The sequence below is a fragment of the Vitis vinifera genome, chromosome 4 (assembly GCF_030704535.1).
Source record: "Vitis vinifera cultivar Pinot Noir 40024 chromosome 4, ASM3070453v1".
In the NCBI taxonomy this organism is placed as follows: Eukaryota; Viridiplantae; Streptophyta; class Magnoliopsida; order Vitales; family Vitaceae; genus Vitis; species Vitis vinifera.
This window is the reverse complement of record NC_081808.1, coordinates 7,702,985-7,727,395: the sequence shown is the minus strand read 5'-3', so window position 1 is coordinate 7,727,395 and position 24,411 is coordinate 7,702,985. Positions and strand designations below refer to the sequence as shown.

Here is a 24,411-nt window from a genome sequence, read left to right as displayed (position 1 = left end):
ATAAAGGTAGGAAAAGTAAAAAAGAAAGCATATGTAGCTGATTTTCCTAAAAGAAAGATATGCATACAATCTTTTCTTTTCCCTCCTTGTTATACCCTAACCAATATTCTTTTTTCTTGATCCATCCATTGCAAGTTATGAATATTTAATACAATTTTTATTAAATTTTAGTTTGTTTTGTTTTGGTAAAGGGAAGTTTCTAATGTGAAAATTTGAAATAGAAATTGTAGTATCAAATAAGAAAAATGAAAAAAATAATTAATTCCTTATCTAGCTTAATAAAATGATATTTTTTTTCTTAAAACAAAATTATATTTGTTTTATCTTTTGGAGTTTCAAGTTTTATCTAATTTGGATATAATTAATTTTGTCATTAAAGACGAAAACAAAAAGAGAAAAAGAAAATTAATATTTAATTTCTTTAATCATATCATATTAGTACAACTTGGGATGTTGAAGCTTAAGGCTAATTAATTTTTAAATGTAAAAGGGAAAGACTTTAAGGTGAGTTTTGTTTTTTGGATAAATATAAAAAGTCAAAATATTTAACTTTTTCTATTAAATTAAAAATAACTGGTTGATATCAACCAACATAATTAAAATAAACCTTTAAGGTAATATTTGTTTTTTAATCGAATATAAGAAGTCAAAATATTTAGTTTTTTCTATTAAGTTAAAAGTAATATGTTGATATTAACCAATATAATTAAGGTGAACCTATTGATAACAAGTTCACTTTAATTATGTTGGTTTATATTAACATGTAACTTTTCGTTGAATAAAAAAAAATTAAAATAAAATATTTTAGTTTTTTCTATTCAGCCAAAAAACAAATATTACCTAAGATTTGTTCTATAAAAATGTCTAATACCTTGTTTGAACTAACTTTTTGAAAATTAAAAAAAAAAAAAAAAAATTCTTTTTTAAGTTTAATAAGATTTTATAAATGGGTTTTAGTAATTTAATTAAAGAGTATCTAGCTTAAAAAGAAGTTTAATAAAATGGTAAGAACCATCTTCTCATGACACTATAAGGTAGCATCATAATTGATTTAAAATCTTACTTAACAAGTCTTTCAATAGATAATGATTTGTGAATAAATCTTGTTTCAGTCAAGTCTCTCACAAGTATATTCATTGAAAATGTGCCTTACAAAAATTGAACAGTTGATTATAGGCAGCATCCTACCATCCATTTGATGATCATGAATAGCAAGTAATACATAAAGAATAACATATGTTCTATAACATTTCATTAATAGGGTTCAATATCAATGATAAAACTAGCCATTCTATCTGTGAAGATTGTTATCTACTAATGCAATGATCAGCCTAGGTCATGGGAATGGGATTCCTCTTTAGTATATTGCAATGATGCTTTCTTGGAATGACACATATGTTCTTATGTTGTTGAATGGCGACACTCTTAATCTCGGGATATAGGGTTGCTTTGATTAGCCAATATGTGTGGAACACGTCTGATGGCAAAGACCTTAGTTGGGTGATCATATAGTGACACTGCATCAATATATCAAATCTTGGGAGGAATCTCTGAATGTGGTGGATGGGTTGATCATCAATCCAAAACCTTGGTATCTAGTAAAGAGTTTTCTAGGTCAATTTTGACTCTCTATGTACTAAGAGATCAAGATATTTATATGATTTCATGTGGAACTGATGACCTGCAAAAATCATGGTGGCCTGCAAGATGGTTACAGCAGAATATATGGTTGTTAAGGATGACATGTTAGCTAATTCTCCCTCACCATTGGAGATGACACAACCTAGATCATGGTGGATTATACAAGAGCCCACATTCTTGGTTCTTGAAGGATCATAGGTAAGAAGATTTTTGGTCTTTGAGTTTACTTTAAAGAGTCAATTAAGAAGGTTCTTGCTGTTATTGGAGATATGAACATCATTGCCTGAGCAGGTTTTTCTTTCAATATTTTTATAATTCAAACAAAGTCAGCAAATAGAAGAAAATTTTGACATTACTCTTTGAAAAACCCTTGCACCTCATAGAAACCGACCAATCAATGGGGTCACCTCCTGCAACCAAGTCAGCCTAGCGTGTGGAAGAAGATCGAATTGTGGAAGCTAATTGGCTTATCGGACAAGATCAAATAAGAAAACATTAATTCCCAACCACATGAAGAGGAAAAAGCTGGGAAGGAATTTGCACAATTGGAGGACGGCCAAACGTTTCCAATATACCAAAGTTTTGAAAGCTATTGCTCACGGAAAATCATTTATTTGATGCCTTAAAATACCCGTTCACATTGACACCAACCCACAATTTGTTGGTGAAATTGACTTCTCCATGCAACCATCTTAATCTATTCTATAGTGATTATTAATTAATGGATCATCAAATTTTATTTTATTTTTAAACTAAATGAAACTTTATGTGAAAGTATTTATACAATATAATGAGGGATGTATTTCGTGTTTGTGTGTTGTATGTTTATCATGTCAAAACCCGATCAATTGACTAAACCGATTAATTCAAATATGACATGAATAATAATCAGGTTAAAAACATATCTATACTCATATATGACACAATTATTAAATAATAATGCATTGTGTGATCCATTTAATAATCAAATTTTATTTAATAATAAGATTGAATTATGTCTTATTTGAATCAATCTGATTAACGTCCAAATATGATATGTTTATAAAATTGAGATTGAGTTTTGTTGACAGATCATGTAAAATTTTACTACCCTAGATATAATATGAATGAAAGGAAGGAGATGATGGAATTAATATATACAAAACATGTAACCAAATAAATTTACTTAGTTGGGTAATCACATGCTATGCCCTAGATTTAACTCTTTTTTTTTATTATTTAAATGATTTTAATTTTTTTCCTTGATGAAAAAGGGCACTACACCACCTTTTTGAAAGAGTAGGGGATGCATTATTGTTATGATGCTAGATCAAAAACATTCTTCTTGGACTATACTGTGTGGTTTGAACCTCCCAATTATGTCATAATAAAAAGGACTGAAAATTACAACGCAAAGGTATATATATGTATGTGTTTGGTTGACAATGTGGGTATGGAATGTTGCTGCCCACTTGACTTCCCATCCATGGGGACAAATAATAGTGGCTCATAGTGGAGTTTGAATGTGTAACCTCAGGAAGCATATTGAAAGCAATGTTTCATTTTGCTTCAAAATAACACTAGGAAAAAACCTCTGGAATGGGAATCATTGGATACCAAATGTGGAGAATTTGGAATAAGTACATGGGGGGTCCGGTCCTTTTAAATTCTATGAACAATATATGAAATAATTCTATGGAACAAAGGAGATTGGATGCTGACATCTTGGAAACCCTAGAAATGGAGTGGGGCTGATTCATGTGCCATTGTCTCACAACCAATATGATTTATGTCGACATCCCCATAACCTAGGGGTATATTTGTCAATGAAATTGATGACAAAGATGATCATTTTAACAGGAATTCTATTCCCACCATGTTTTCCCTTCTAATTCTCTAGGGCCTTTTTTTTTTTTTTTTAATTATTTCTATTTTTAATAACAATAATCATTATATAATCCCATCTTTTTTCTCTCCATAATCTTCTTCTCCTTCCACTTACTAACCCTGTCCTAGGAGTCCAACATGTAGTGGTTGGTTGATGCAATCCGAAGTTTGAATTGACTTGAATAGTTATTTTTAATATTATTTATAACATATATTATATTATATAACAATATTTATTTATTTTTTAAAATTTTTAAGGAAAAAACATTAAACCATAATCATAACTTGTACTTTTATATTTTTTTAGAAAAAATATTTAAATTTATTTTTTCACCGCATTGAAATTTGGTTTTATTTACTATTTAAATTTTAATGGAAATATATATTTAAAATAAAAAAACTTGTATTGATTGCTTCTGTCGGATTGGAATCGGGTTAGTCATCAATTGACTAACTCATTCAAATTGTAGCGTTATCTTTTTCTTTTTTGTTACTTTATTTTCTTGACATACAAGTATATTTTACATATCCATTTTTATTATAAAAAAAAAATTAAAGGAAGAAATCTTTCTTTATCTAGTTATTTATATAAGATACTTATAAATTATAAAATCAAGATATTTCTCGCATGTTATGTGTATATTTAAAGAAGTAAATTCATGCCATATGACTATGGGAAGAAGAAAATTAAGTGTAAATGATTTTTTTATTATAACTCCAATACAATTGTCAACCACACTATCTTTCAAAAAGAAAGAAAATATATAAACATTGATGTATATTAATTTTATAGTTGAAGTACATTCATTTCATCGGTAAGAGAGAAGTCCATAAATTGTAGGTTTTTTGCCATACTTTTATAATCATATTGACCATAAAAAGAGAAAAAAAAAATTGGATTATGAATCATTAATATAACTTATTGAGGTACAACAATGTCACTCTCAAGTCCAATGATAAGTCACTTAAATGATAACTTTTAAAACAAACTTATGTGGTATGACATCGTATATTATAAAAGATTGTACATGCTTTTACTAAACATCAATTAGTTTTCAAATGAATTGGTCAAAGTCTGGTTCAATGATTGGTATTAAAGGCAAATATGTCACTTTTAATCATAATCGTTTGATCCCTCCTTTCATTTAAGAATATTGAATAAATAAATTTATATGGAGATGATAAAAGGTTTTCTTCGTCATTTGTTATAAGTGCACGACTATTTGAAATAACTTTTTATACTAAGTTACTATGAAATCATAACACAATAAAGTGAAGATCAAGACATAAAAATACAAACATAGAGGCGAAGTAATTGAACACTTCAACTTATTAATGTCGTAGCCCTAAAGGGATATATTTACATTATTAATTTACATACCATAGCGGACACGTGATATATCATCATAATCCAAATGGTTATATGAAATTCATGCATGAAGGCCCTTTTGTATAAGCAACAAAGAATTTTAATATAAGCAATTTTTTAAAATAATTTTTTATTATATGCTTATATAAATACCAAATAAGAAAATTTGGTATTCCTTCAATTTTTTCTTCTTTCCCTAAGGCTTTTAAACTGGTGAATAAAAAAAGCTAGAAGAAGTCATAGCTTTAATAAAAAATTAATTCTTGCATTTAATCCTAACAATTAATACTTAATGAAAATATTGAAATGAAAAAATAAAATGAAAGGGAAAAAAAGGTGGGGCAAAAAAGGAAGAAGGTAGATGGCGAGAAGACTTGGGTCAGAGTAACCCCAGAAGTTTGATTGAGTTGGGTTGGAAATCTGGTAGTATGACAAAATTTGAAGCCCAACCCAAACAACCTAGGCCTCCAAACTATTTTTAGTCAGATAGACCAACCACGAAAATAGAGATTTGAGTCCAAAACCATGGTCCATTGGGCCTTAAGCCCAATTCTTTTTATTTCCTGAGATTCTCGTCTCTCTTCTTCTTCAGGGGTTTTCAGGGTGTGACTGGGTGCTTCTCAGCTGCTATAGAGCTGAAATTTGTGGAAAACTCTGGGCCATTGTATCGACCGGCACTCCCTCTAACTCCAACCCAATGGGTATCCTGTTCACTCGAATGTTTTCTTCAGTCTTCGGCAACAGAGAAGCTCGAATTCTCGTTCTCGGCCTAGACAATGCTGGAAAAACCACTATTCTCTGTATTCTCTCTTTCCATTTTTCTCTATATATTCCCAATTTCTACGATTTTTCACCCTACCATTTCTGTATATATTTCGTGTAGATCGGCTTCAAATGGGTGAGGTGGTCTCCACGATTCCAAGTATGTGTTTGCTTTTGGGTTTTTGTTTTTGTTTTTTTTTTTTTGGTTTTTGGGGGTTTTGAGTTTTGTTTTATCTATGTAGTGTTGATTTCCAATTGATCTCAAATTCCTATTCGTTTTGATGCAGCAATTGGGTTTAATGTGGAAACAGTTCAGTATAACAACATCAAGTTTCAAGTCTGGGATCTGGGTAATTTCGGATTTCCTTTTTCAATCATGTAAAGTGTATTTTGTTGTATTGCGTGTGTTTTTGCGTATGCAGTGAATTCATCTTGTTTATTGCACAATTGACGTCTAGGTGATAAAGAGGGAAAAAGTGAGCACTTATGGAAACACTAATGCGTTTTATGTAAGTTATAAACAATGTAGCATTTATATTTGGATATCTTTGGTCCACGTTAGATTTTGGGTGAGCTTGAGTCAGATTTGGAAGTCAGTTTAGGTGGGAAAAAATGAAAAGAAATTGTTATAAAACTTAAATCTATATAATTTGGGAACTATGGACTAGATCTTGGAGATCTGGTGTGCTAATATCATGTGATGGTTACACCCCTAACATCATTGAAAGCAACATGCCATTTCAAAGTGCTAGGCGTTCAAGGTAGGGGGTACTCTTTTGCTCTATTTATTTGTTATGGCAATGGAGACCCTTAGTTGTTTTTTGAAGAGGACTAAGGAAGGCTACTTACCTGTCGGGATTTAGGGTAAGGGGAAGGATGTTTCTCATTTGTTGTTTGCAAATGATACCCTTATTTTTTGTGGGCCTTCTCAAGATCAAATAGTTTATTTAAGTTGGTTGCTCATGTCGTTCGAAGTCGTCTCTTTTATTAAAATTAACCTAGAAAAGAGGGGGTTGATTCCAATTGGAAGGGTGGTTAATGAAAAGGAGTTGGCATATGAACTGGGATGTAAGGTAGGAGAGATTTTGTCTTCTTCTTTGGGGCTTCCATCGGGCAGTCCTTTTAAATCAGTGATAGTTGGGGATGGAGTGGTAGAGCGGTTTCACAAAAGGTTGTCAATATGGAAAAGACGGGCTTGAGAAGATTCAAAGATATTTCCTTCAGGGAGGTGGGGCTTTGGAGAAAAAAACTTTTTCTCTAGTGAAGTGGTCAATTGTCCACACCAAGTTATATCACTCTCATTCGGAGCACTTTGGTTAGCATGCCTATCTATCTCATGTCCTTGATGCGTATGCCAAGAATTGTTAAAATGAGACTTGAGAAAATCCAAAGGGATTTCCTTTGGGGTGGGGGAGCGTTGGAGAAGAGGCCCTATCTTGTAAAATGGGCTGTTGTTTGTTCTCATAAAAAGAAGGGTGGTTTGGGGATTAGAAATCTTTCTATCCTCAATAGGCCCTTTTGTGCAAATGGAGTTGGTGCTTTGCGGTTGAAAGGGGGTCTTTTTGGAAGCTTATAATTAGTAGGAAGTTTAGGGAAGAAGGTGGAGGGTGGAACTCCTGTGAGGTTAGGGAGGGCTATGGGGTGGGGTTTTGGATGAAAATTAGAAAGAAAGGTTCTCTGTTGCTTAAAAATGTTTCCTTCGCTGTGGGGGATGGTAGAAGGGTGAGATTTTGGAAGGACATTTGGTGCCGGAATAATCCCCTTTGTGAGGCTTTTCCATCTTTGTTTGCCTTAGTGGTCTCTAAAGATGCGTGAGTAGCGGATTGCTGGGATTTGGTGGGGGATGTGGGAGTTTGGATTCCCCGTTTCTCTAGATCTTTTAATGATTTGGAGGTGGGGGTGGTGGACAGGGTCCTTTCGACCCTCCAAGGAAAGAGGCTAGCTGCTGGTTTGGAGGACAGAGTGATGTGGAAAGTATCGAAGAATGGGATTTTTTTTCTGTAAATTCCCTTTACAAGTCTCTTGATCCTAGCTGTGCAGGCCTGTTTCCATGGAGCATCATTTGAAGCCCTTGTGTTCCTACAAAGGTGGGTTTTTTTGCTTGGGAAGCTTATTGGGGGAAGGTTCTAACCCAAGATCAGCTCAAGAGGAGGGGCTGGATTTTAGCAAACAGGTGCTTCTTGTGTTGTGCTGAAGAGGAGACGATAAATCGCATCCTTGTTCATTGCCCCAAGGCGAGGGTCTTGTGGGATCTTGTGTTTTCTTTGTTTGGTGTTAATTGGGTCCTCCCGCTTACAGTTAAAGACACTTTCTTAGGTTGGTTCGCTTCCTTTGTGGACAAGAAGTGGGGAAAGACTTGGCGGGTAACTCCTCTCTGTTTATTTTGGATGGTTTTGAAGGAAATAAACAGTATAGTTTTTGATAATAAGGTTTTGTCGATTCAAAGAATGAAAAATTCTTTTGTTTGTAATCTCTTCTCTTGGGCTAAGTCTTGTTTAGAAGTAGGACCCCTTTCTTTAATTAACTTTGTTGATTGGTTGGGTTTTTATTGAGGGCTGGTGAGTGCTTGTCTTTTTGTCTTTTGTCTTTTGGTAACTCATGTATACTCCCTGTATGCTTCGGGTTGCCTTTTAAGCTCCCTTTTTCTAATATATCTTTTGTGGGTTTATCTATCAAAAAAAAAAAAATTGTCCACACCAAGGAAAGAAGTTAGATGCCTTTCTCTACTTAATGATGCTCTTTTGTGTAAGTGGAGTTGGCTATATGCATTTGAAAGGGGAGCTCTCTAGAGACAAGTTATAAGTGGGAAATATGAGGATGAAGAAGGAGAGTGATAGTTTTGTAATGCAGTAGATGGGTATGGTGTGGGGTTATGGAAAACCATCAAGAAGGATATGGGCATTAATAGTAGAACTTCTTTTTTGGTGGGGAATGAGAGGAAGGTGAAGTTTTGGTATGATAAGTGGTGTGGGGATAAGTCCTTGTGTGTTTCTTTTCCATCTTGGTATGCTTTAGTCTTACCAAAAGAGGTTTGGATGGTAGATTTGTAGGACCAAACAAGCAAGAAGGGTCATTGGAAAATTTGTTTTTCTAGACATCTAAATGATTGGAAGTTGGATAATGTAGAGCAATTTTCCTCTAGATTACAAGGTAAGGTAGTGAGCAAAGAGAAAGAGAACATGGTAGTTTGGATGGATTCTAGGAATGTTACCTTCTCCATGAAGTCCATATGTTGCCTTAGAGTCAAGGAGTTCAATTCCTTTTCCAACAAGGGTTATTTGGAATCCTTAGGTTTCATCTATAGTAAGTTTCTTTGTATGGGAAGCTTATTAGGGAAAGGTATTAGCTCTTGATTAGCTTTAGAGAAGAGGATGAACTTTGGTTGATAGGTGCTACCTATGTAAAGCTGAAGGTCAATTGATCATATTCTTATTCACTATGTTAAGACAAGGCCCAAGTGTTCTTTAACTATTACTCTTCTCTTTGTTTGGTGTTCCTTGGGTGTTGTCTACCATAGTCAGAGATTTTTTTAGGGTTGCATGCATTCTTTATGGGAAGAAGTAATAAGAAGGTTTGGAGAGTTGCTTCTTTGTGCATTTTTTGGACAATTTAAGAATGAGGGGCCGTCTAACCAAGTCTTAAAGAGCCTTTTCCTTAGTAATCTCTTCATGTGGGTGAGCTCGTACATAGATGTAGGCTCAATGTCTTTAATTGATTTTGTTGATCGGTTAGGTTCTCACTAAGGGGGGAAATTGTGGTTGTATCTTGGTGCTGTTTTTCTGGTGCTTGTTTATAAAATCTTATTATTGCCATGTGGTGCATTGCCGCATGCTTCCACTTTTTGCTTTTGCCAATGTTACCAATGTGTTTTCTAATGTAGTTTTCACTTTGGGAAACAAAACTGCAACAATGCAGAAGATGGTCTATGCTTACTTGCTATAGTAAATTTTATATGTGAGAAAAGTTTAGGCATGTGCACTGTTGCACTCTGAGTTACTAATTTATGGTTTTGATGTATATTGTGGTTTGTTGAAACAGGTGGACAGACAAGTATCAGGTAACTTTCTTGCTTTGTTCTTTGTCTCTTTTTCTGAAAAAATTGTTTTGCATTTGTTGTCAAGAATGGCAACAATCAAACACCTAATATGAATTGCTTCATCATGTGCATTGTAAATGGTATGAAAATCTACATTGTGGTTTTGCTTTTTATCAGGTGCTATATGAATCAGAAAATATACTTCTTTACATCATCTTAATTTGTTAAACACTAAATGTCCTAATTGAAAACTTGATTTTATGAAATTGCTCTTACCTTTCGACAATTTATGTCCAATGCTGCCATTTAATTCAAGTATGAACAAACACATTATTTTATTGACATGGAAACTTTCAATAATCTAGATATAGGTAATTGGCTATATATATATATATATATATATATATATATATTTAAAATGAAGTAGAAGGTATTCATTTTCTTTGTTTTGGCTTTTGTTCTCAATGGAAAAACCAGAACCATAATGAAGAAAGCAATACTTAGCTCCAATTTGACAAATCCATAATTCCAACTACTTTGGAGTCAAGTACTTGAGAAAGTAATAATATTTTTTGATAATTGTGATAGACTAATAAAGAAAGTAATAACCTTCTTTAGTAACTAATATATGTGTTGAAAGTTTAGGTCTTACGATTTTTCTCCTTTTAGGACTCTTATTGTACAACTATAAATTAGTTGGGACTTTTTCTACTTTTAGGACTCCTCTTGTACAATTGTAAATTGGTTAGGACTTTTCTTCCTTTAGGGCTCTTTGTGTACAACTGTAAATTAGTTACTAAGAGATTTGAATTGATTTGAATTACCGTGCATACTAGGAATTATCCTTTCTAGGATAGGGGAGGCTATATATATATACTCTGGTATATCTCTTGATTTTTGTGACTAAGAATAATTTAGAATTTCACATGGTATCAAAGCTATCTCTAGGTTTTCGATGTGCTTGGTGAAAACTTTGAGTGCCACTTATCCTCATTTGATTTTTGTGGTGTTTTGATTGCTTGACCTTTATTGTTGTATTTGATTCCTCGACCTTCATTGTTGATTTCTTTCTGATTCGTTCTGCCTGCTTTCATCACTAGTATTATGTTTGAAATGTTACACCATACTCCTACCACCAATTCTATTGAGGAGACATTTTAAGCGCCACTAAGCCAAACCATGGGGGAACTATAGAACCTTCAAGTTGCCTACCATCTTACTGAGAAGAATTATCTTCAATGGTCTTAGTTGGTGCAAGCCTTCCTATAGGTAGAGGAAAATTGAGCTATTTAATTGGCGTAGGACCGAAGCCTGAAGATCCAATATTTAAGAATTGGGATGAAGAGGATCATGTCTTGGTTATGGAATTCCATGACCCCTGAAATTAGTGTAATATGTATGTTTTTTACAACGGCTTGGGAAATTTGGGAAACCATTCGATAAACCTATTCAAAGGTATGATATTCTGCTCAAATTTTCGAAATCAAGGTGAAAATTTTGGCCACAAAACAAAAAACCAGATCCATTAGTGAATATGCCAATATCATGAAGAATTTATGGCAGGAAAATGGCTACTTCTAGAGCATTCAAATAAAATGCAGTGAAGAATGCAATAATGCTCAAAAAAATTGTAGAAAGAGAACAAATTAATGAATTTCTTGTTGGGCTCGATGTGGACTTCGATCAAGTGTGAGTTCAAGTTACCTATCAAAAAAAAAAAAAAAAAAAAACAGAAAAAAAGTGAGTCCAAGATATGAGAAAAGAGGAACTTCCATCCATGAATGAAGTCATCTCCATTATTCGTGCTAAAGAAAGTTAGAGAGGTGTGATGCTTAAACTGCCTTTTATTGATGGTTCTGCCATGGTTGCTACAAAGCCAAACAAATTCAGCCAAATCTTGTTGGAGAAACTGGGCATTCTGATGGGTCACAAAATCCAAACCGTGCAGAACTTCGGTGTACCAATCACAAGAAGCCCTAACAAACCTAAGAGAAGTGTTGCAAACTTCATGGAAAACCTTAAAACCTGAATCAGAATGGGGAAATAAAGCATGGCAGCAACACAGTCAAGCAAATATAGCAGATTGTGAAGGAGGCCCTCAAGAAAAACCCAGTTCCAGCAACAAAGAATTTGGAGAACTAAACAAGAAAAACTTCCTTTCCATTTACTTTGGTGCATTGTCTTGAGTTCTAAATGGTTCTGGTGCTAAATGGTTTACGTCATTAATTGATGACTGTACAAGGGTAACATGGATTTTCTTGTTAAAACAAAAGTCTGAAGTGAACAATATATTTCCCATTTTTCATTCCATGGTTAAAAATCAATTCAAGGTTTGTATAAAAAAAGTCAGAATTGATAATGCAAGGGACTACTTCAATCAAATCTTGTCCCCATACTTCCAAAAAGAGGGGATAATTAATATACTTCCAAAAAGAGGGGATAATTCATGAGTCATCCTGTGTTGATACACCTCAAGAAAATAGGATTGCTGAAAGGAAAAATGGTCATGTTCTTAGTGTTACTCAGGTATTATTATTCCAAAAACAAGTACCAAAGTCTTATTAGGGGGAAGCTGTTTTAATTGCTGCCCATTTGATAAATTGGGTCTCACCTAGAGTCTTAGGATTCAAAATTCCAATGGAAGTTTTTGCAAAATTCTTTCCTAATTCTCATACCTCGTATAAATTGAGTTCGAAGGTTTTTGGGTGTGTGTCATTTGTTCACATTCATACACAAAATCGTGAGAAGTTAGATCCAAGGGCATTGAGATGTGTCTTTGTGGGATATTCACCAACATAAAAGAGGGCTACCAATGCTATCACCCTCCTTTGAGAAAGTTTTATTTATCAATGGATGTATCCTTACCAATCTACCACATGTCTTTATTGGTAATGCCTTGTAAGGTGAGCCTCAAATTGGAGAAGATTCAAAGGAACTTCCTTTAGGGGTGAGGAGAGATTCAAAGTGGGCCTCACCTTGTGAACTGGTCAATAGTTAGCTTGGATAAAAAGGATGGGGGTTTAGGTATTAGGAAGTTGTCTGCTCTGAGTAAGGCGCCTTTCTTGGGAAATGGTATTGGAGATTTGCTTTTGATAATGAGTCTCTTTGGAAACAAGTGATTGTAGGGAAGTATAAAGAGGAAGAGGGGGAGATGGTGTTCTAGAGCTTCGAGGGAAGGTTATGGCGTGGGCCTTTGGAAGGCGATCCAGAGCAAGTGGAAGGAGTTTAACAAAAGAATTGTTTTTAGGGCAAAAAATGGTAGGAGGGTGAGATTTTTTGGAAGAATAGGTGGTGTAGGGAGGATCCCTTGGTTTGGGCTTTCTCAAAGTTGCTTTCAATAGCCTCTGATAAAGAAGCCTTGGTGGATTAGATGTGGGAGCAGGTTGGGGAAGTGGGTTGTTGGAATCTAGTGTTCAGAAGATAAATATATGATTGGGAAATGGAAGAGTTGAAAGAGTTGCTTAGAAGGTTGCAAGGGCAAGTGATCAAAAGGGGTGTTGAGGATGTCATGACTTGGCGGTTATCAAAGGGAGACACCTTTGTAGTTAAATCATTTTTACTCCTTAGCAAGCTGCAATTTGAAAGGATTCTCCACAAGCATTGTGTGAAATCCTTAGGTCTTGATGAGAGTCAGCTTTTTTGCTTTGGAATCTAACTCTAGATCAACTAAAAGTGAGGGGTTGGTGTCTACCAAACATATCTTATTTATGTAAAGGTGAAGAGGAATTGGCAAATCATATCATCTTTCACCATCTTAAGGCAATCATGTTGTGACATCTTATTTTTGCTCTTTTTGATGTTGGTGATGCCTTTACCAATTAAGAATGTCCTTAGCTGGCAGGGTGTCTTTGTAGGGAAGAAAAGGAAGAAAGTGTGGAAAATAGTCCCTTTGTGCTTATTTTAGACCTTATGGAAGGAGAGAAATCAAAGAGCCTTTGAAGATTCTGATTTGGCAGACCAAGCTATCCTATGGTAATTTATGTACATGTTCTTGGAGTGGGTTACATCTAGGCCCCAACTTATTGTTTTTATTGGACTTTATTGATTGGTTGGGTTGCAAGTGAGGTGAGGGTGTTGTTTTTTGTTTATCCTTCCCTTTTTTGGCCTTGTATACATCATGTATACTTTTTAGCGCTTTTTAGGTGCTTTTAATACAATTTCTTTTACCTATTAAAAAATGGATGTAACCTTTGCAAAAAAAGAAAATTATTTCTCAGGTTCTTATCTTCAGGGGGACACATTGCCTTCAAAAGATAAAGATCCTTCATCCCCATGGCTTGACCTTCCTGTGTTGCCCATGAATTTTGCCCCTTCAAATCCTAATTCAGTCCTTGTTGTTAGTAATAATTTTGTCCATGATATTCCAAATGAGCCCGAATTAGACCCATCTTCAAAAAAGAATGAACTGGAGCCCTTTGCCAACACTAGCCCAAAAACTATTGCTAAAAACCCATTGCAAGTTTACTTGAGGAGAAGAGCAACTACCATTAAACTTGTGCATACTCAAGAGTCTAAACCGAGGCCAAGTAATAGCTCTATTTCTCTTAGTGCTTCAAATGTTGACAATGATCTTAATTTACCCATTGCCATTTGGAAAGATATAAGACAATGCACTCAACATCCTAGTCCCACAAAAGTTTTCACGCATTTATACACTAACTACTTTACAAAAGCTTGTTGATGTACTTAATAATGAGAACTGGAGACAAGCCATGAGGGTTGAGATGGAGGCCTTGGAGAAAAATAGAACATGGAAAATAGTAGAGCTGCCTAAGGGGAAGCAACCAGTTAGGTGTAAATAGGTATATATGGTTAAGTACAAAGCTAATGGGTCCTTAGAAAGATATAAGGCTAGGTTGGTAGTTAAAGGTTGCGCACAAACTTATGGGGTTGATTGCTAAGAAATCTTTGCTCTCGTAGCTAAGATGAATACTGTGAGGATGTTCTTTTCATTGGTGACTAATTTTGGTTTGGGCTTACAACAATTTGATGTAAAACATGCATTTTTACGTAAGGGCTTAGAAGAAGAGATCTATATGGAAATTCCTCCATGTTTTGGCAAAAGTCTTGGTAGAACCAAGGTGTGTAAATTAAAGAAAGCTTTATATGGCTTAAGACAATCTCCAAGAGGGTTTGAGAGATTTTCTAAAGTGATGTTAGCAATAAAATGCAAACAAAGTCATGGTGATCACACTTTGTTCATTAAGCATTCGACTTCAAGGGGAGTGATAGCATTGTTGGTGTATGTGGATGATATCACTGTTACTAGTAATGATCCTAGAGAAAAGGAGGCTCTTTGGCATTGTTTAGCTAGAGAATGTGAGATTAAAGAGCTTGGTAAATTGAAGTATTTCCTAGGAATCAAAGTGGCTCATTCCAAGGAGGGTATGTTTGTTTCACAATAGAAATATGTGATTGATCTTTTCAAAGAAATTGGGAAACTTGGATGTAAGCCAATAGACACCCACATAGAACCAAACCACAAATTAGGAGAGGTCTTGGAGGATCAAGGATGGGATTGTAGATCATGTCATGTACCAACGATTCATGGGCGAACTCATTTACTTAGCACATACTAGATCAAAGATTGCATATGCTCTGATTTGTGTTAGTTGATGCACAATCCCAAAGACTCTTATCTTCAAGCTATCTATCAAATCATACACTACCTCAAAGGAACTTTCGATAAGGGATTGTTGTTTAAACAAGGTATGGAGTTGTGCATAGAAGCCTACATGGATCTAGATTATGTTAGATCAGTTTTAGATAGAAGATCAACCTTGGGGTGTGGTACTTTTCTTAGAGGAAAGCTAGTTACTTGGTGTCAAAGTAGCAAGGTTAAGTGTCAAAGTAGGGTTCCGAGCAATGGCTCATGGAAATTGTGAATTTTTATGGATTAAGATTATTTTAAATGATCTTAAAATTAAGTAGACACACCTTATGTGACTCTGTTGTGATAATAAGTCTTCAATCAACATCACTCATAATTTAGTACAACATGACCAAACAAAGCATGTAGAGCTAGATCGACATTTCATAAAGGAGAAGCTCAATAATGGTCTTATTTGCATTACATATATTGGGATTGGTGGCTAACTTGCAGATGTCCTAACTAAAGGGCTAACTAATACCATGTTTCCAGGAATTATAGGCAAGCTAGGAATGAAGAGCCATATTCACCAGCATGAGGGGGAGTGTTGAAAGTTTGGGTCCTATAATTTAAGATTTTTCTCCTTTTAAGACTTCTTGTACAATTGTAAATTAGTTAGGACTTCTTCTTCTCTGAGGACTCTTTGTGTACAACTGTAAATTAGTTACTAGTAGATTTGAATTTTTGTGTATATCAGGAATTATCCTTTCCTATAACAGGGGAGACTATGCATATATATATATACACATGAAAATTAGTTACTATATTTCTTGTGTATATTCTGATGTATCTCTTGATTTTTGTGAATAAGAATAATTCAGAATTTCATAATATGTGTGTGTGGGTGCACACATGTGCACAAATTTTGAAGTGACAATGGTGGATTCCTATGAACATGTTAGGATTGTTGAACACATGAGACAATGGTGTCATGTTAACAAGTGTTGTACTCACTTGCACTAATTGAAGTTTCCTACATATCAATGTAATGAGTCTAGTCATATTTTTAATGGCTTGAATATTTCTTCTATGTTCAATTAGTTTTATAAATATTAGGTAACATTAATAAAATCTGCAAAGAAGTCTATCAAAAAAAATTAATAAAATCTGCAAAGAAAGTCTCCATCCCCTAGCTGCCTCCTTGACTGTGCAAATAGAGAGTTCACAAGGATATCTTTGGACCTTTCCTTCCATAAATGCTAAAGGAAGCATAGTGGGGCCTTATTCCATTAGTGCTTCTTGTTAGGACTGCAACTCAATGGGTTGGGTTAGGTTGATGGCTTAATCTAAGCCCAACCTGAATTAAGAAACAATCAATCCGAGCCTAATCAAATCTGACCTCTAACTTGAGGTACTTAACCCAAATCTACCTTAACCTTATTTTTCTAAGCTTAGGTTGAGTTCGAGTTGGTTGAATTAGACTTGGATTCATTGGGTTATATGATTCAAACTCCACCCACAATATTTTTTAAAAGTTTTTTTTCTATATATTTTTACCAGCATTTAAATATTTAATAGGATGATATTGCAATATAATAACCAAGAAGTAAAAAATTTATATATCTTTCTAACAAAATGAAAAAGTATATGATATTACTATTATTTTTCCTTAAAAATCTTAAAAAATAAATAAACTAAATATTGTTATATAGGATAATATAAATCATAAATATTATAAAAATATTAAATTGGATTTGAGTTAGGCTCTAGTTCTCCAAACCTTTACTCAAGCCTAACTCAAATTAAGTTCAAATTGAAAAAATTTAAGCCAAAGCCAACCCAAATAGTAAACATGATAAGGCAAGCTCCCCCAAAAAGTAGGGTTGGGTTGGGGTTGTCAGGCCAGCCCACTCAAGTTTCATCTCACCTCTACCTCTTTCCGTTGTGTGTCCTTGCCACCTAGCCAAAGTGGGACCACAAATCATCTCATGGTGAGTAAGAGTTTGATTAGTTTCTTCATGCTTTTTGCACAAATAGCACTAGGTGATTAACATCCTACCTCTCCCTCTAAGTTGTTCTAAAGTAAGAATTTTGGCTATACCAAAGTGTTAAACTACCAATTTTTTTTTTTTATAGATAAACACAGAATATATATTAGAAAAAGGGCGCTTAAGAGGCAACCCGAAAAGTTTAAGTTAAACTTCCAATTGTTGTAAAAGTTTAAGTTGTTTGGATGAGTTTGCAATATATGCTAGGCTAACACCCTACCTAACATGCAATCCCACATACCCACGTGTAGAGACAAATTAACAACAATTACATATTAAAATTAAATAGATGGGAATGGTAGTAGTAGGAGAGACTTGAACTTGAGTTTGGTTAACTAGAGGTCTCAAATTCGAGTTTCTCCTATTGTTAATGTTCCCATCTACTTATCTATAATCTGTAATTGTTGCTGATTTGTCTTTTGATATGAGAGCATGGGGCCACATGTGAGGAAGGGTGTTAGTTATTATACATTGTGGGCTCATAACCGTTTAAGATTTTGGAAAATTAGTGGCTTAACACAAATAAATTTATTTTAAAAGAGGCAAGTGATTCCAAAACCCTTTTATGTAGGAAAAACAATACCAATGTTTTGACTTAGAGCCTTACAGTAAGAATTGAAAAAGAAACAACTGTTTTTTTTTTTTTTTTTTTACTTCTTTTGTGGTGTAGTGGAGAGGACAAGTTTTATAGTAGCTTATCTTCCCCTACCTTGATGAACAATCCCATCTTAGATATACAATAAGAACAACACCGACAATTCTAATTCCTAATCGTGGAAGCTTGTGATGAACTTTAGGTTCCAATATTAATCATACTAGAAAAATGGTGCACAATTTCATAATCAATATGATTTGTATTGCTTTAGAGAGTGATGGAAATGAATAGAAACTTGTGAGTACTTGAAAACTTCTAAGATAATATAGAAGTATAAGCACTAGTGTGATTTGCATGTCTTAAGTCATTGATATCATGTCAATATGGCATGAAACACTTAAGAAATTCAAAATATATGAAAAATTAGAAGGAAAAGAAGGGGAATCAAAAGTGATAATAAATTCTTGGCCTCATGGCAACATTTTGAAATGGAGTGATAAAAAGAACTAATTATGTGTGTTAAGGAAATTGATTTTAAAAATTTTGAGTTTCTAGAGGAGAATTTTCTAAATTTCAATGAGCAATTTTTAGAAATTGTATAGATATGGAGAGTAACTTTGCTTGTGTCTTGTGTTGCTGGAGAAGGAAGAAGTCATGCATTAGCAGCAGAAGACTATGAAGCATGGACATAGACATTCCAACATGACTAACAAAATGGGACACAAACGCAAAGTTGATAATAATATATTTTAAATTTTTATATACATGGTAAGAATCTTCCTCCATTAAAGTCTCTCACTGACCCACACAAAGGAGCACACTTCAGAGGAAGCAATTGAAGCCTAGAATTCTTTCAAGGGGAAAGAAATGCAATTTCATTAGCATAGCAAAAGATAAAAGGACTTCACAACAGAAATACTCTTCTTAACTGCCAGCCATACCAACTTATCCTGACAATTCTACATGGTGTAATAAGGATGGATAAGCTGCCAAAAGGACTCCACAGTTGTCAACTCCAATCTTGAAAGTTCTTCTGAATCTAACAACCAGTGGCCAAGGTTCTCCCCTTCTTCTACCTACAAATCCACAACTCTAGCATCTGTGTACAATGCTAGAACATAAAGGTCAACACAACAATCCTTTAATGCTATCTACCCACAACCCACATCATGCCAGAACTTAGTCACTCCTCCCATTGCTATGGATGTTTGCAGTGGATAAAATGAGGAATTCTGACCATTCTTGAATGGGAGAATGCAGTTTATTAGGTTTTTGAGAGGGATATGAAGTTTGGAAAGTGTCTAGGTATCTATTTGAGAGACTGAAAAGGAAATATAGGTGTTTTTTTCTGCTATAGAAAATATTTTAGCTCTATTCTTGTCCCCAATTTATTAAGCTTACATGCTAGCCTAAAAGAGACTGCTCATGAGGCAGAATGGTTAGGGTTAAAGCCGCCCACTAACTAATGGTTTGAGCGTTTAGGTCAATTGGTAGCTTAATGATATCAATTTTTTTTTTTTTTTTGGTAAATAATAACTATTAATATAATATTACTCTTTCTCTAATAAATTGGAAGGTTGGTTTACTGTACATCGTTATGATTGGACATCATTGTCAATTGTAACTATAAATGTGGCTAACTAACAGAGATAGTGTGCTTAACATTGTTACCTTTAGTGCTCCAAGCACTTAGGGTCTATTTGGCAACGCTTTTTGGAACAGTTTTATTTTGTTTTTATGAACAAAATTTTGTTTGGGAACTCAATTCTAAAAAATAATTTTCTTGACTTGTTCGCCATGAAGGGCACTATGTGCTTATGTACAATGCGATATTCCCAGCCTCTTGATGCCTCTAAATTTTTTCTGAGAACATCTATAAAAGAACACTTGAAAAGCACCTCAAATTTATTTTAAAAAAACCACCTTGTTTTCAAAATAAATATTCAAAAAAGTGTTTTCATCCAAAATTTGCCAAATGTCTTTTTTTTTTTTTTAAGTTGAAAAACTATTTTCTATCCTAAAGAACATAAAAATGCTTTTAAACATAGTTATCAAACAGGCTCTTAGTTTTTTTTGGACAAGATGAAATTGTAGTGCCTTTAATGTACCAAGGCAAAGTCCCTTTAGAAGTTCCCATGTTCATAAGATGTATATATCATGGTTCTCTTATTCCTCTTCTTAAATGGTTGGAACTAGAGGAGAAGAAATTAGAGGATCTGTTTTGTGAAAAAGAAGATTATGTAATTGAAAAGAGGACTCAGAGAGAAAAATATTAGATATTAAGTAAGTTGACCTGCTTTTCAAAGGTCAGTTGCTTTTGTACACCTCCCCTTTTAAACTGGAGGACTCAGGGAGAAGGTTGTGGAAATCAGGGAAGATTATTTCTGGTTTTCATGGTTAGTTGATGACCAAATCATTTGCTTTCCTAATGACATTATTATGACTCTTGCTGTTGCTGCCTTTTTTCTTTGGGGCTGTTGTTGCTGTTACTGATTTTACTTGTCTAGCATTGCTGATACTACCATTTTCATGCCATGCATGTAGTGTCTCGTGCAAATTTTTTTTATGGCTATTTGAGAAAAAGGTTATGATAATTGAATTTACTAAATTCAATCTCTTTTAACTTTTAAGCTGCACTTCTTTATTTATTCTTTACTTTTAGTTTTTTTGCTTTATGAAGTTATACTGCCCTCGACCTACTAAAAAAAAGGATATATTTAATTTCATGCCCCTGAGGTCTGGCTCAGGTGGCATGGATTTAGGGTGGGAAGGAGGCTCAAGTTTGATTCAATGTAGAGTGAAAGCAAGATATATAAAAAGTAGTTTTTTACCCCATAAAAAGAGAGAGAGAAAGAAAGAAAAAGAAATAAGTTTTTTGTGAATATCATCCCTTTTACATCCTCGTCTGTACAGTATGACACTTGTTTTGTCTGTTGTTCTGTGAAGCTTATAGATTATTATGCTGATTGCTTTAAGGTTATTATCTCTGCAATTCATTGGCTCATCAACTGTTTCTTCATTTTGTTACAGGCCATACTGGAGATGTTATTTCCCAAATACTCAAGCAATAATTTATGTTGTTGACTCAAGTGACACTGATAGAATTGTAATAGCCAAGGATGAATTTCATGCAATTTTGGAGGTATTTTCATATGATTCATGTTTTGATATTTTATGACTAATTTGCAGAAAAAATGGACTGCACTTTTAATCTTTCCTACAAAACGCACAATTTATGTGCTCTTTCACTTTATTAAGCTAACGGTCACAAGCTGATTCCAAATGAGCCTCCCCATGGGCTTATATAGAGTCAGGAAGCTTCTGGAGACTCCTAGAGTGGGAAGAGTGTGGAAGGTTCTAGAGAAGCCTGGAGGAATCCATACCATTCTACACTATGGTGGAAGGCATAAGAGGAGTCTAGGGCTTTCTAGAGAATTCCAGAAGACTCTTGTATATACTTGTACATAGGCTTGTACCTAGAATGATGTAGGACATTCTAAAATAGTCTTGAGTTGTAAGGAACCCTCTAAGGTTCCAGAGAGTTCTATTGGTGCCTATAAATAGGTGAGGGCCTCATTTGGCCAAGACACCAAGCAAGTGAGCTTCCAAGCACTTGTAAAGGCTTTCTTAAGTTAATAAGAGCTTCCATTCTTTAAAGAGTTGCCTACCAAGCTTCTTAAGCTTTTGAGTCGCGAGTGTCTTAGCCTAGCAAGCTAAGCATTGGGGAGCAAGGCTGACTTAGCAAGATCAAGCGTCTTGGCTTGTCTAAGTGCCGCACGAGCTTAGTGAACGACTAAGTCCATGACATAATGCTAGCTTAGTGGGTAAAGTTTATCCGAGGATGATGTATCACAGGCTTGAATTCAATTTCCCTCCTAAGCATGTACTCTTTATTCATCCACTTTCCTTCAAAAAGTGGTATTCAAATTATCAATATTTGAAGTTTTTATTGTAAGGTTATCTGATAAAAAAATGGCATATTGTAAGGTTATGGATGTTGGAGAAAAATTTTCAAGAATGCAAACAGAACAAGTGGTGTTGCAATGTTGGAATTGCAGTCATGTTTGCATTCCCTGCAGAGGTTCCCTGCAGAGGTGCAGGGGGTGTTTCATGAATGAGATATGGGACTTGTGGTGGTTGAGAGATTCCTTGCTGTCAAAATCAGTTAACATGTTGCTTTGTCATTTTCTCTTTAATGGCATAGCTCATTGCTGCACAGCCAACAACTTGGTCTTGAACTGAAAATTGACGTTCTTTTCTGGTGCTAATTTGTATGTTTGCATCTACTGACAGCCTTTACCTATTTTTAGTGTTTAGCTTAGTGGGCATTTTGGAATGCTGATCTGTGTTATTGAACATTTGGGCAGGAAGAAGAATTGAAAGGCGCCATTGTCCTCATCTTTGCAAACAAGCAGGTTACTACCATTAGTCTTCTATCCTTGGATATTATCAGATAGGAAAATGTTCTTTCCAGAGATTTTTGTTCACTGTCCACAGTTCTCACTTGTGCATCAAGGGAGATGCTTCAAGCTGATTGGAATGCATCAAATACAATGCTTAAGCTGTTTCAGCAATTCGGGAAACTTTGACATAATCTAGTCATATTTATTATATTCTAATGGGGAAATTGACCTGATGGTCAAGCCCTAGTCTGCATTTTCCATATTTCTCCTTTGAAAAAAAAACTGTTGTAGCATATTATATACCCAATGTGGTGACAATTTTCTCTGCTCTTGATGGAATTCTTAGAACTTTGGTTCATGATTCATCTGATGGTTCAGCTCACTGTTTTAATGTAAATTAGGATCTTCCTGGTGCACTTGATGATGCTGCTTTAACAGAAGCTTTGGAGTTGCACAAGATAAAAAACCGCCAATGGGCTATTTTTAAAACTTGCGCCATAAAGGGTGAAGGCCTCTACGAGGGCTTGGACTGGTAAGCATGGTTCATTAGTAAGTGCTCATTTTTTCAGTTGTTTAATGCCTACTCTCGGTATCAACTTAAGATCAAGTTTCTGTAGCATATTACCATGCTCGCCTTCATACAAGGTCTATGCAAAATTGCTAATTGTTAGACATCACAGGTTCTTCCTTCCCTCTTGGGCTTGTCGTCTTATATGGTGCCTCCAAGACTAGTCCTTTATTTTAATCTCATAGATTGCCTCTGTACCATTTTATAGTTTACAACAAAAGCTGTTGCTTTTGTAATCCTAGAGTGACAATTGAACCTCTTGCTGAAATCCTGCCAAGATCTTTATCTTGTGATGTTGAAGGATTTATCTTTTGGCACTGAAAGGGATAAATACTGCAGATTTGAGGACGATGATGAAAACCACAAGCAACGCCTGAATCATCAACAACATTAATGCATAATCAACAGCAAAAATATCATAATCAGGAAATTAGTACATTACATGTGTATGATTAATTGATATTAAAATGTTGTCTGGATTCTTGTTTCTAAACTTAAAATCCAATGAGCATGATTTGCCTTCTACACAATATTCGGTTTGCACATCTGTGGCTGAAATCTAATCATAAAATTTGTTGTCAAACTGCAGGTTGAGTAATATTCTCAAGTCAGGTGGCTAAATTCATTTTCAGGAATAATCAGAGCAAGCTTTCTGTAGACTTAGAAGGGGCTTTGTTGTCAACATGGCCACTGGGGCTTTCGATTCCTTTTCTTAGGATTGGGGCTTTTTCTGTGAATTTTGGACTAAAAAGATATTTAATCACCCCTTAAAAATGCTGATTAGATATGATTTCAGGGAAAAGGTAAAAATTATTTTTCTATTTTTAATGATATATTGTGTATTTTTATTCTTTTCTCTTTCTTTAGGACTTTTGCTTTCTTATGCTTGGTAGGATTCTGGGTGAGGACCAACTCTTTACGAAAAAGGAAAAAATTTGTTTGACATATTTGTATTTTCATTCTAAAAAATGAGGACAATTTTTGAATATTTAAGTTATTGATCGATGATTTATTGATCGGACTAATAGTTGAATCGACAACATCATAAATATATAATTTATATGTTATTGAAAATAAAAATAATTATAAGAAAATAAAAATAATAAATTCTATCAAAATTTTGATAGCATCTTCTCTATTTGTTGAATTTTTTTACAAATTTTTTTGCCCTATAGAGGATACCATATGTCATCTTTAACACACTGTAAAATGTTATACTTTCATTAATGTAAATCAACACAATGTTTATCAAAATATTAATTAATGACATTCACACATAAGTAAATAATGATCAAATCTTATAAATTTGTTAACACATTAAACATAATACAAATGTCTATAACACTTAAATAGTTACTCAAAATATAACATATTATATGTCAATATTTAAGTAATTTATGAATTATTTTTTATATTAATAAATATAAATATCATGCCTTCATTCATCTTGAAGATAAAAATATGAAGATTCTAAAGGAACATATGGATCACCAAAGTTTTCCAAAGTAACCCCTTTTAGAGCCATGTCATCAT

At 34.2% G+C, this 24,411-nt stretch overlaps 1 protein-coding gene across 1 annotated transcript; it reads left to right on the top strand.

The window, feature by feature from the left end:
- Positions 1 to 5,416: 5,416 nt before the first annotated feature.
- LOC100241677 (ADP-ribosylation factor 1) lies at positions 5,417 to 23,729 on the top strand. Its single transcript, XM_002263589.5, has 8 exons — positions 5,417 to 5,676; positions 5,760 to 5,798; positions 5,926 to 5,988; positions 9,677 to 9,695; positions 20,938 to 21,049; positions 22,275 to 22,322; positions 22,712 to 22,842; positions 23,468 to 23,729. Exons 1-8 carry the CDS (start codon positions 5,574 to 5,576, stop codon positions 23,496 to 23,498), a joined length of 546 nt encoding a protein of 181 aa, XP_002263625.1. The 5' UTR covers positions 5,417 to 5,573; the 3' UTR covers positions 23,499 to 23,729.
- Positions 23,730 to 24,411: the final 682 nt, after the last annotated feature.

Excerpts from the sequence above, each read along its gene's own strand:
- LOC100241677 (XM_002263589.5), top strand. The coding sequence starts at position 5,574 with ATGGGTATCCTGTTCACTCGAATGTTTTCTTCAGTCTTCGGCAACAGA. Across the intron at positions 5,799-5,925 it reads GGTGGTCTCCACGATTCCAA|CAATTGGGTTTAATGTGGAA; the intron begins GTATGTGTTTGC and ends GTTTTGATGCAG. Across the intron at positions 21,050-22,274 it reads AATTTCATGCAATTTTGGAG|GAAGAAGAATTGAAAGGCGC; the intron begins GTATTTTCATAT and ends ACATTTGGGCAG.